The 12,448-nt window shown below is 37.5% G+C and overlaps 1 protein-coding gene across 1 annotated transcript; it reads right to left on the reverse strand.

The window, feature by feature from the left end:
• Positions 1-10,898: 10,898 nt before the first annotated feature.
• Positions 10,899-12,044, reverse strand: LOC137246965 (uncharacterized). Its single transcript, XM_067778029.1, has one exon. The coding sequence runs from the start codon at positions 12,042-12,044 to the stop codon at positions 10,899-10,901; it is 1,146 nt and encodes a 381-aa protein (XP_067634130.1).
• Between the last annotated feature and the right edge of the window lie 404 nt (positions 12,045-12,448).

The raw sequence follows: 12,448 nt of genomic DNA on the forward strand, positions 1-12,448 counted from the left end.
GTATTTATCAATTAAAATGGTAAATACCCGGTAGAATCCCAACTCTAAGCAAGGCCCTATTTTCATGCCCCTACAGTGAATATTTCTCAAGGCGTGTTGAGAAAAAATGTCCATCCAAAATCTGCATATCTATGTCAATGCTAAAAGGGCACAGAATGTGTATAGGCGGGGCTGCCCCAATGTGATACCTGGTACAACGGGCAGAAACACTCTCACAACGAGTGGCTAACCTGAAGAGCTACAGGGTAATGTTCTCCCAAAAATTGGTTGTAACAACTCCCTCCTAAAGAGCATGGCTTGAATTATACAATAAATAAAAAAAATAAAAAATGTGGTTGTAGCCAATTTATCAAGAAATTGCGATGTCGGTTTATAAGGACCTCCTTTGAGCAAGCAATTGACAAACGTGTATATTTTGTCAAAATGTACTGAGCAAACGTACCGACACTTAAGAAGGCTCGGGAGGTCGAAAAGCTTAGTAAAAACCTTCGTTTCTATGCTGATATTTTGTATTAAAATATTTCCAAGGCATGGTGCTCTTTTTTTTTTTTCTTTTTTATTTAAAATAACTATTAAAGTGACTTATTCGTATTCGTTAATATGAAATCCATCAAAATTAAAAAAATTCGTAACATTTTTCAATCTGGTAACTTGCTTTTGGTGAAATTGTCATTGTCCCCGCAAAACTCAAGTGGCTAACGTCACACTAAATGGAACTACCTCCATTTTTTATACTCAGTTGAGCAGAGCTCACAGAGTATATTAACTTTGATTGGATAACGGTTGGTTGTACAGGTATAAAGGAATCGAGATAGATATAGACTTCCATATATCAAAATCATCAGTATCGAAAAAAAATTTGATTGAGCCATGTCCGTCCGTCCGTCAGTCTGTCCGTTAACACGATAACTTGAGTAAATTTCGAGGTATCTTGATGAAATTTGGTATGTAGATCCCTGGGCACTCATCTCAGATCGCTATTTACAATGAACGATATCGGACTATAACCACGCCCACTTTTTCGATATCGAAAATTTCGAAAAACAGAAAAAATGCGATAATTCATTGCCAAAGGCGGTTAAAGCGATGAAACTTCGTAGATAGGTTGACGTTATGACGCAGAATAGAAAATTAGTAAGATTTTGGACAATGGGCGTGGCACCGCCCACTTTTACAAGAAGGTAATTTAAAAGTTTTGCAAGCTGTAATTTGGCTGTCGTTGAAGATATCATAATGAAATTTGGCAGGAACGTTACTACTATTACTGTATATGTGCTAAATAAAAATTAGCAAAATTGGATGAAGAACACGCCCACTTTTAAAAAAAAATTTTTTTTAAATTCAAATAAGTAAATTAAGTCAAAATTCAACTCCAGTAATGATATGATGCAACAAAATACAAAAATAAAAGAAAATTTCAAAATGGGCGTGGCTCCGCCCAATTTCATTTAGTTTGTCTAGAATACTTTTAATGCTATAAGTCGAACAAAAATTTACCAATTATTCTCAAATTTGGTAGGGGCATAGACTCTATGACGGTAACTGTTCTTTGTGAAAATGGGCGAAATCGGTGGAAGCCACGCCCAGATTTTATACACAGTCCACCGTCTGTCTTTCCGCTCGGCCGTTAACACAATAACTTGAGCAAAAATCGATATATCTTTACTAAACTTAGACCACGTATTTATCTGAACTCACTTTATCTTGGCACAAAAAATGGCCGAAATCCTACCATAACCACGCTCACTTTATCGATATCGAAAATTACGAAAAATGAAAAAAATGCCATAATTCTATACCAAATACGAAAAAAGGGATGAAAATGGATTGGTTTATTGACGCAAAATATAACTTTGGAAAAAACTTTGAAAAATGGGTGTGACACCTACCATATTAAGTAGAAGAAAACGAAAAAGTTCTACAAGGCGAAATCAACAGCCCTTGGAAACTTGGCAGGAATACTGTTAGTGGTATTGCATATATAGATTATAAATTATAAATTAGCAGTACCCGACAGATGATTTTCTGGATCACCTGGTCCACATTTTGGTCGATATCGCGAGAACGCCTTCACATATACATCTAAGGGCCACTCGCTTTTAAAACCCTCATTAATACCTTTAATTTGATATCCATATCGTACAAACACATTCTAGAGTCACCCCTGGCCCACCCTAATGGCGATATCTCGAAAAGGCGTCCACCTATAGACCTAATGCCCACTCCCTCTTAAAATGCTTAGTAACACCTTTCGTTTGATACCCATATCGTACAAACATTCTAGAGTAACCCCTGGGCCACCCTAATGGCGATATCTCGAAAAGGCGTCCACCTATAGACCTAATGTCCACTCCCTCTTAAAATGCTTAGTAACACCTTTCGTTTGATACCCATATCGTACAAACATTCTAGAGTCACCCCTGGCCCACCCTAATGGCGATATCTCGAAAAGGCGTCCACCTATAGACCTAATGCCCACTCCCTCTTAAAATGCTCAGTAACACTTTTCGTTTGATACCCATATCGTACAAACATTCTAGAGTCACCCCTGGCCCACCCTAATGGCAATATCTCGAAAAGGCGTCCACCTATAGACCTAATGCCCACTCCCTCTTAAAATGCTCAGTAACACCTTTCGTTTGATACCCATATCGTACAAACATTCTAGAGTCACCCTTGGTCCACCTTTATGGCGATATCTCGAAAAGGCGTCCAACTATAGAACTAAGGATTACTCCCTTTTAAAATACTCATTACCACCTTTCATTTGATACCCATATCGTACAAACACATTCTAGAGTCACCCCTGGCCCACCCTAATGGCGATATCTCGAAAAGGCGTCCACCTATAGACCTAATGCCCACTCCGTCTTAAAATGCTCAGTAACACCTTTCGTTTGATACTCATATCGTACAAACATTCTAGAGTCACCCCTGGCCCACCCTAATGGCGGTATCTCGAAAAGGCGTCCACCTATAGACCTAATGCCCACTCCCTCTTAAAATGCTCAGTAACACCTTTCGTTTGATACCCATATCGTACAAACACATTCTAGAGTCACCCCTGGCCCACCCTAACGACGATATCTCGAAAAGGCGTCCACCTATAGAACTAAGGATTACTCCCTTTTAAAATACCATCTTTCATTTGATACCCATATCATACAAACACATTCTAGAGTCACCCCTGGCCCACCCTAATGGCGACATTTCGAAAAGGCGTCCACTTATAGACCTAAACCTAATGCCAACTCCCTCTTAGTAACACTTTTCGTTTGATACCCATATCGTACAAACATTCTAGAGTCACCCCTGGCCCACTCTAATGGCGATATCTCGAAAAGGCGTCCACCTATAGACCTAATGCCCACTCCCTCTTAAAATGCTCAGTAACACCTTTCATTTGATTCCCATATCGTACAAACACATTCTAGAGACACCCCTGGTCCACCTTTATGGCGGTATCTCGAAACGGCGTCCACCTATGGAACTAGGGATCACTCCTTTTCAAAATACTCAACAGCTTTCATTTGATACCCATATCGTACAAACATATTCTAGAGTCACCCCTGGTCCACCTTTATGGCGATTTCTCGAAAATGCGTTCATCTATAGAACTAAAGCCCATTCCCTTTTAAAATACTCATTACCACCTTTCATTTGATACCCATATCGTACAAACAAATTCTAGAGTCAGCCCTGGTCCACCTTTATGGCGATATCCCTAAATGGCGTCCATCCATAGAACTATGGCCTACTCTCTCTTAAAATACTCTTTAATACCTTCCATTTGATACACATGTGTCAGCCGACATGGCAACTCTAACTAAGTAAAAGACGATTTGAGGAGAGAAATGAAATGAGCGAAACGAAGCAGTCTGTCTCGAACCTTCAGAACGAAACGTCGTATTTTAACACAATCATAATTCGCTTATAATACATTAAAGTGTATATTCATTATTTCTAATAATAATACTTTCTTCATTTAACATTAAATAAACTAGCGTGCGTCTAATTAATTATTCGGAACTCTGACAAACGTAAGTAGATATGCCATCGTGATAATATCAGAAGTGTGCGAAACCTATGCCACATAAGGATTGTCGCGTTAACAATAATTCGAGCATATTATAAAAAATGTGAAAAATCTTTGCAACAATAAAAAGAAGTGTTGTGTTAATGATAAAATGCATTGAAAAACGAAAGCGTGCATAGTAAATAGTCATATATGTACATATGTACGAGGAAAAAAAGTCCAACCGTGTCGAAAAACGTACAACGAAGTAGAAAAATTGCGTCGAAATTGTGAAATTGCAAAACACGAAAAAAATAAAAGAAACGGTAGTATACATACACACATAAATGTACATGCGTCTATATGTACATACGAACGTGCAACGCGTCGAGTTTGCAACGAACGGTCGGTTAAATTGAAAATTCTACGACTTTAGAGTTTCATCATAAAAACGAAAGGGATAGCGAAAATATTCCTATACTAAAACATATATGTGTTTATGTTGTATGCAAGAGCGTCGTTTCAACCATTTTAAAACATCGCAAAACTTCTCAACTCGTAAAAGCTGAACTCGCATTTTCAATTTCTAATTAGACAAAAACATGAACTTTCGTAGTATGACAGTTAATGATCTGCGCAACAGATGTCGCGAGCGCGGAATTGCAAAGACGGGAAAAAAACACACTTTAATCGAACGACTCGAAGAATATGAAAATGTAAACAAAACCGCGAACGCGAACGCAAATGATACATTTATGAGTGCAAATGAAACGATGCTAATGCAAAGAATAAATGAATTAGAAAAAACAATTACCGATTTGCAAGTGAGTGTAACGCAACGTGAGTGTGAAATGCCAACGCAAAGCAAAAGCACTCAAGTAGTATCTGAATTTCGTCCGTCGGTTGGTTCGTCACCACAGTCCGAACAAATTACAAGTTGCATAAATTCGTTTGTTTCGGTACCGCTTACGTGCGTGCCGCCAACTAGTGTATCATATACACACGCACATTCATCGCGAATGAGTACAAATATTCAACCACCGTATATATCAATAGCAAATGACGTGCACCCGTATATGCAAGTCAACGAGCATTCTTATTGGAATAGTGAGAATATTCACAATCTAAATTATATGCCACCCATGTCTGTTTATAATGGGCATGCTCAGTTGTGTTATTACGAAAATTTCACGCAAACGCGATTTTATAATGAACCGAATATAAGAAGAAATATGCAGTCGAATAGTGTTCATGCTCATATGCAACAAAATCATCCATTTTCAAATGTAAATATACGACAAAATCCGTATAGTAATGTGAATGAAGTGATAGCACTTCTACCCGAATTCGACCCGTAAAATGAAACATCACTAAGTGCAAATCAATTTATAAGAAGAATCGAAATGCTACGTACTGCATATCAGTGGAGTGACCAAGTGTTATTATTCGCCGTACAGCAAAAATTAAAAGGGCATGCGAAATATTGGGTTGATTGTCAAAATATTTTTAAATCGTGGTCGGAATTCGTCGCGAAATTTTGTATTGATTTTGCAACCGTTGAAAACGTCGCGGATATACAAATAAAATTGGGACGAACGCGTCGCCAACGTAACGAATCTCCGCAAGACTATTATTACAAAATGTTGTCGATGGGTACAAAAGGAGGAATTCCTGAATTTGCTATCGCGCGGTACATAATAAACGGCATTAACGACCATGATCTCCGTAAAAAGATCTCGAACGATTACGAAAATTGCAATAAGTTGCTACGCGATATTCAAAATTATTCGGTGTACAATAACATAAAATACGAACCGCTGAACTATAAACAGAAAATCGACGAATATACGGCTACGTCCAAAAGCCAAACGAAAAATGTTGGTGAACGTGAAATACCAGCAAACGCTAAAGTAGGTGAACGCGAAACACCTAAATCGGTTAAATGCTATAATTGTTTAAAAACGGGACATATTTCAATAAATTGTTCAGAACCACAACGTGTCGAAAGATGTGAGACTTGTAAACGTACAGGTCATAAAGCAATAAACTGTAAACAAGCGAAAGCAAAACCTAAACCAAATACGACAGTGAATAAAATAAATGATGTAATTCAAGATACAAACTTGACAAAAGTAATCAAAGTAAACGATTTCGAAACAAAAGCTATCATCGACTCTGGTAGTACGTGTTCGCTAATCCGTCATTCTATAGCAGAAAAAGTGGGCAAACTTGTAGAATGTAAACGCGTCTTAAGAGGATTCGCAGGAGGCGAATATATGTGTAAAGCAAACATTTCAGTTGTACTTGAAATTGACAAAAATCATAACCAAGCCGTATTATTAGTGGTTAACGATGATCACATTGATGAAGATGTACTCCTCGGAAGAGATGTGTTTTGTAATAACAAAAATAGGCTGGTTATAGAAAACAACAAGTGTAGTTTCGAGAAATTAGAGAACGTGTCGAATATCTCAACGAATGAACGATCGGAATTGAAAGCTATTATTGAAGCAAACCGCGATATATTTTCTGAGTCTGTATCCGACCTAGGTACATGCACAGTCTCGAAAATGAATATCGAATTAACCAACGATAAGCCAATAACTTTAAAGCCATATAGAGTGCCGTTCGCTAAACGTAAAATAGTATCTGATATTGTATCTGAACTATTAACAAATCGAATAATTCGTCATTCGGAATCACCTTACGCGTCACCGGTCGTGTTAGTTGAAAAAGCCAATGGGGAATCGCGATTATGCGTGGACTATAGAGCGCTAAATAAAGTTACGGTGAAACACCCATATCCCATGCCAATAATCGACGAACATTTCGCACAACTATCGGGAAATAGTTATTTTACGACATTGGACTTACGGATGGGATATCACCAAATAGAAATCGAAGAGTGTGCGAAAAAGTTTACTGCTTTCGTGACTACGGATGGTCACTATGAATACAATAGAATGCCATTTGGCCTGGTAAATGCGCCTTCTGTATTCCAACAAGTAATGAATAAAATAATTGCGAAAATGAGAGCGGGTGAAATACTCGTATACTTGGATGACGTCATAATTCCAAGTAAAACGGTTAAAGAAGGTTTATCACGTCTTACAAAATTCTTAAATATCTTACGAGAAAATGGTTTAACACTACGTTTTTCAAAATGTAATTTTCTGGCTGAAGAAATACACTATTTAGGCCACGTAATAAATAAAAATGGTATAAAACCGGGAGAAAAGAAAATAATCGCTATCAAAAACTTTAAAGTACCATCTAGTATAACGGAAACTAGACGATTTTTGGGTTTAACTGGGTTCTTCCGGAAATTCGTACCGGAATACGCGCTAATTTCGAAACCAATAACGAAACTTCTCGCGAAATCAAACGAATCTTTTGTATGGGGTCGTGAACAACAAGAAGCATTCGAAACCTTGATCGAACGTTTAAGCAACGCTCCAATTCTCGCGTTGTACGATAGGATGGCCGAGCATGAAGTACACACCGACGCATGTAGTGTTGGCCTTGCCGGTGTGCTACTTCAGTCAAACGACAATAAAACGTGGAAACCAGTATTTTATTTTAGTAGGCATTGCACGAGTGCAGAAAGTAATTATCATGCGTACGAACTCGAGGTACTCGCCGTAGTCGAATCCCTCGAACGCTTTCGAATGTATGTACTAGGCAAGCATTTTCGACTAGTAACGGACTGTTCTGCCATAGCTAAAGTCAAAACTAATAAAGAATTAAAATCTCGTATCGCGCGTTGGTGGATGAAACTTTTAGAATTTGATTTCGATATAATTCATCGCCAAGGCACACGTATGGCTCATGTCGATGCTTTGAGTCGCGCACCAGATCAGCCACCAAACGACGTAGAACGGGGTTGGTAATGAAAGTTAATACTTCATCCGAAGACTGGCTCTTGACAATGCAGTTGCAAGACCCAACGTTATCATCGATAGTATCAGTACTTAAGCAAGAAAAGAAAACAGATCAAGACGCCCAAATTCGACAAGACTACGAAATTAAGGATCATCGATTATATCGCCGTACGAAAGATGGGTTACGATTCGTTGTACCAAAATCAGTTCGTTGGAGAGTAGTGCATTCTTGCCATGACGAAATGGGACATTTTGCACTCGACAAAACGATCCAACGAATTTCGACACATTTTTGGTTTCCTAAAATCCGCAAATACGTTAAAGATTATTTAGCAGCATGTCCAGATTGTTGCTACAACAAATCTCGTCACGGTGTGGCTGAAGGTAGGCTGCATTATAGTGAACCTGATCCCATGCCATTTAGGATCCTTCACGTCGATCACTTAGGACCTTTCGTCAAAAGTAATCGTGGAAATTGCTACGTTCTGGCAATATCCGATAGTTTTTCCAAATACCTGGTAGTGAAGCCAGTACGCAATACGAAAACCACCGCGGTAATCAACGCACTAAACGATATGACAAGCTACTTTGGACTGCCTGTCAAAATCATCACCGATAGAGGTACATGTTTTACCTCGAAGCAATTCGAACAGTTTTGTGAAAAAAATTCGATCCAACATATTAAAAACGCCGTACGTACACCTCGCGCCAACGGCCAGGTTGAGCGAGCTAACCAAACCATATTAAATTATCTTCGAACATCGACCGATAAACCGAAAGAGTGGGATTGTCATCTACGAAACGTGCAATGGTCAGTCAACTCACAGCGCAACGATACGTCAGGTTATTCGCCGAACGAACTAATTTTTAATTTTCGTCTCCGCGATATCGTACAAAATAAGCTAATTGCAGCTATTCACGATACAACCGATAATCCGAATCCGCTACCAATCGACGAAAAAACGGCAACAAGCCTTTGAAAATATTAACCACGAACGAGAAAAATGGAAACGTAGGTTCGACGATAAGCACCGTACTCCGACAACATACACTGAAGGTAACCTCGTTGTTATTGAGAACGAGCCAGCAGCAACTGGCGAATCGAGAAAGCTGGAACCCAAGTTTCGCGGTCCATACGTTATTACCCGAAGCTTGGGAAACGACCGATACCTCATAGAAGATATTCCTGGTATAAAAATAACAAATCGCAAATTCTGCTCAATATTTAGTACCGACAAAATAAAGCCCTGGTGTCACAGTGCACCCGAGCTCGACGAATACGACGACGACGACGACGACCCTGATCAAATCGAGGTCGATTTGGAATCAGGAAAGGCCGAATTGTCAGCCGACATGGCAACTCTAACTAAGTAAAAGACGATTTGAGGAGAGAAATGAAATGAGCGAGACGAAGCAGTCTGTCTCGAACCTTCAGAACGAAACGTCGTATTTTAACACAATCATAATTCGCTTATAATACATTAAAGTGTATATTCATTATTTCTAATAATAATACTTTCTTCATTTAACATTAAATAAACTAGCGTGCGTCTAATTAATTATTCGGAACTCTGACAAACGTAAGTAGATATGCCATCGTGATACATGTCATACAACCACATTCCAGGGTTACCCTAGGTTCATTTTCCTACATGGTGATTTTCCTTATTTTGTCTCCATAGCTCTCAACTGAGTATGTAATGTTCGGTTACACCCGAACTTAACCTTCCTTACTTGTTGTATCATGATTTCAGCTACAAAATTCATAGAAATGTTATCCAGATATATGGAAAATAAAAAAAAAATTAAAATGGCGAAATTTTTAATTGAAGAATAATTTAAAGGCAAAACAGCAAAATACTTTTTTATTTACAGCAGCGAACAGAAAAATAGGGCAATTTTTATCAAATGTCGCAAATAAACTTTCCAAGTTTTAAGAAAAAAGTTCTCTGAATTTTATAACTTAAACTATACAAATCAATCCCTACAGCATTTTCGAAAAAATTAAAAAATTCGAGAAAATTTCGAAGTACTTATTTGGAATTTTCTGATATTTTTTGTGTTTGCAGTTTTGCAACCCGAACAATTTCAGTCAGATAAAGTGCAAGTAAAAGGTTTCTCAAATTCGGATTAGGTTAGGTTGAACTGGCCGGTTCATGAGAACCACTCATAAACTGAATGGGGCCGTAGTGATACCAGAAGTTTGTTTAACGACCAAACTGAAAACCCCTTATTAAAAACCTATGTTGTAAAATAGCTCCGTCCTCTTGAAAAACTCTAGAAACTTTCTAGGACCTATGCCACTTGCTACTTTTAGAGCTGGCCACTGTATCACTACTAGCTGGAGCGTAAGCCTGCCAAGCGCAGAGCACGAGTACAAAACGTGATTCATCATTTCCTCCTCAAACCCGCACTTCCTTCGTCTGCTATCAGCAAGCCCAATATAAAGGCAGGTAACGCTAAAAAGCAATGTCCAGTCAATGGTGGTAGGGCAAAATTCGGATTGATATTTGACAATTTTTTCTTAAGTGTTTCAGAATTTCTTTCTTAATGTTTCATACTTTGTATAGAGGAAAATCCAGAACACTTTCCGAAAAAAATTCTCGAAATCAATGCGAAATTTGAGAGACCTATAATTTTTACTTTGTTACACAAAACTTGCAATTTTGCAAATTTCGGTTATAAATTTCATAGAAATTATACCTAAAAATATCGAAAAAATTAAAGAATTTAATTGAAAATATTTGATAAACAAATTGTCGCTGCTAATTTTTTCGTTTCTGTAAATAGCGCTAAAAGCCTTCCAACTAGTGTATATTCGAATCGAGTTACAAAACAACATCCCAATTTTAAATCGATTGTAGTCCTTTCTTTATTTACAGTAAAATTGCAAATCGCTCAAAAATATAATATAAAGTATGTATGTATGTATATGGTACGAATAAATTTTAAAAAATAATTATTCAACATTTATACAAACACCCAATATTAAACACAACAAGTCAGAAGGTTTTACATTTCAAACGATTTACAATATCGCATATAACATATTCACCCGAATCGATGCCACCAAACTCTCTCGTCCTGATGCCGCGACAAATCATTGTATGCATCAATTCATCATACAACACTTGCGCACAATCATCTTCACCCAAATAATATAGCAAGTCAACACACGCACGTACAATACCATATGGACTCAGAGTCAATGAATCGGTAACGGAGAGACGTGTTTGCAATGGTTTGAACACCGCATGATGATCACCACGTTCGGTACAACTAAACAAACCCGCACCGCCACAAACTGCACTTGCAATTGATGCAACAAATGTGCCATAACGATCGGTTGTACAAATCACATCATACTTAGTTGGATGCATCACAATTTCACGCACCAATTCATGTATAGCAATCAATTCAAATTCAAAATCTGGCTTCAACTCCTTATACAACTTCTTAGCCACCTTCACATATAAACCATCCGATAGCGGAAATTCTAATACTTGATGACCGAAGGTGACCTTTTTACGTTTATTTTCCATTGCATAATGAAAAACAAATTCAAAATAACGTTTCATATATTTTTCTTGCATTATTTTTAATGTTTCCACCATACCCGGCACAGGACCATATTCCAATTTCGAAAAGTTTCCAGCATTATTTTGCATTAGCACCGTCAATTTAACATCAGGATATATACATTTGTAACCTTCAATTGAATTCATGTGTATGATGCCAACATATAAATCCAAATCATTATTTAATAAAAGTTGTTTATGTTTTGCATCGGGATCATGTTGCATGTCGACATGTATGGCATGACGGTTGCGTTCCACCGATTGTACATATTCATAGGTGCCTTCATCGGGTCCAATTGGGATACGTTCAAATGCAACTGGTACTTTGGCCACTTCGAATAGATCTCTTATGAAATGTGATCCCTGTAAACCAATCACCGATGCACCGGTTAGTAGTGTGACCAAGTATTCACCGCCATATTTTGATGGTGGTAATAATTTTATAAATTTTGGTGGTAAACTTTCTTTTTCGTAATCATGACCGTGCACTTCAATGCTAGCCGCTTCATGTTCATAACGCCAGCTTATGCGTTTCAATAAATTTACTGGTAATTTTTTTAGGAATTGCATTTTTAATTAGTTTCTGTACAAAAAACAAAACAGTATGAAATTGAATTTACGAATTTTTTTGTAGATTTGTGGGATTTGGATATGATTTTGTATTATTTAAAAAAGTGTCTCAGCTTTATCGTACACCATTTGTAGGTATTTTATATTTCAATCTGTAAAACGATTTGTCCATGGATTTGTCGAAATTTTTGAATATTTTTTTTTTTTCATTGACAATTCAATTCTCAAAATCAGCTGGTTTGTGTCGTCATTGCACAATTGTCGCTTTCTCTACATTAACACTAGCAGCGGTCTCTTTTTATTTAAAAAGATTGTTTTAAAATTTTTCTTAATTTCACATCATTCTACGAAAAGAAAAAAATATCCGTACGAATAGCCAGTTCTTTTTTATACTCAGCGTGCTT

Source organism: Eurosta solidaginis, chromosome 3 (genome assembly GCF_040869045.1).
Source record: "Eurosta solidaginis isolate ZX-2024a chromosome 3, ASM4086904v1, whole genome shotgun sequence".
NCBI classification, from domain to species: domain Eukaryota; kingdom Metazoa; phylum Arthropoda; class Insecta; order Diptera; family Tephritidae; genus Eurosta; species Eurosta solidaginis.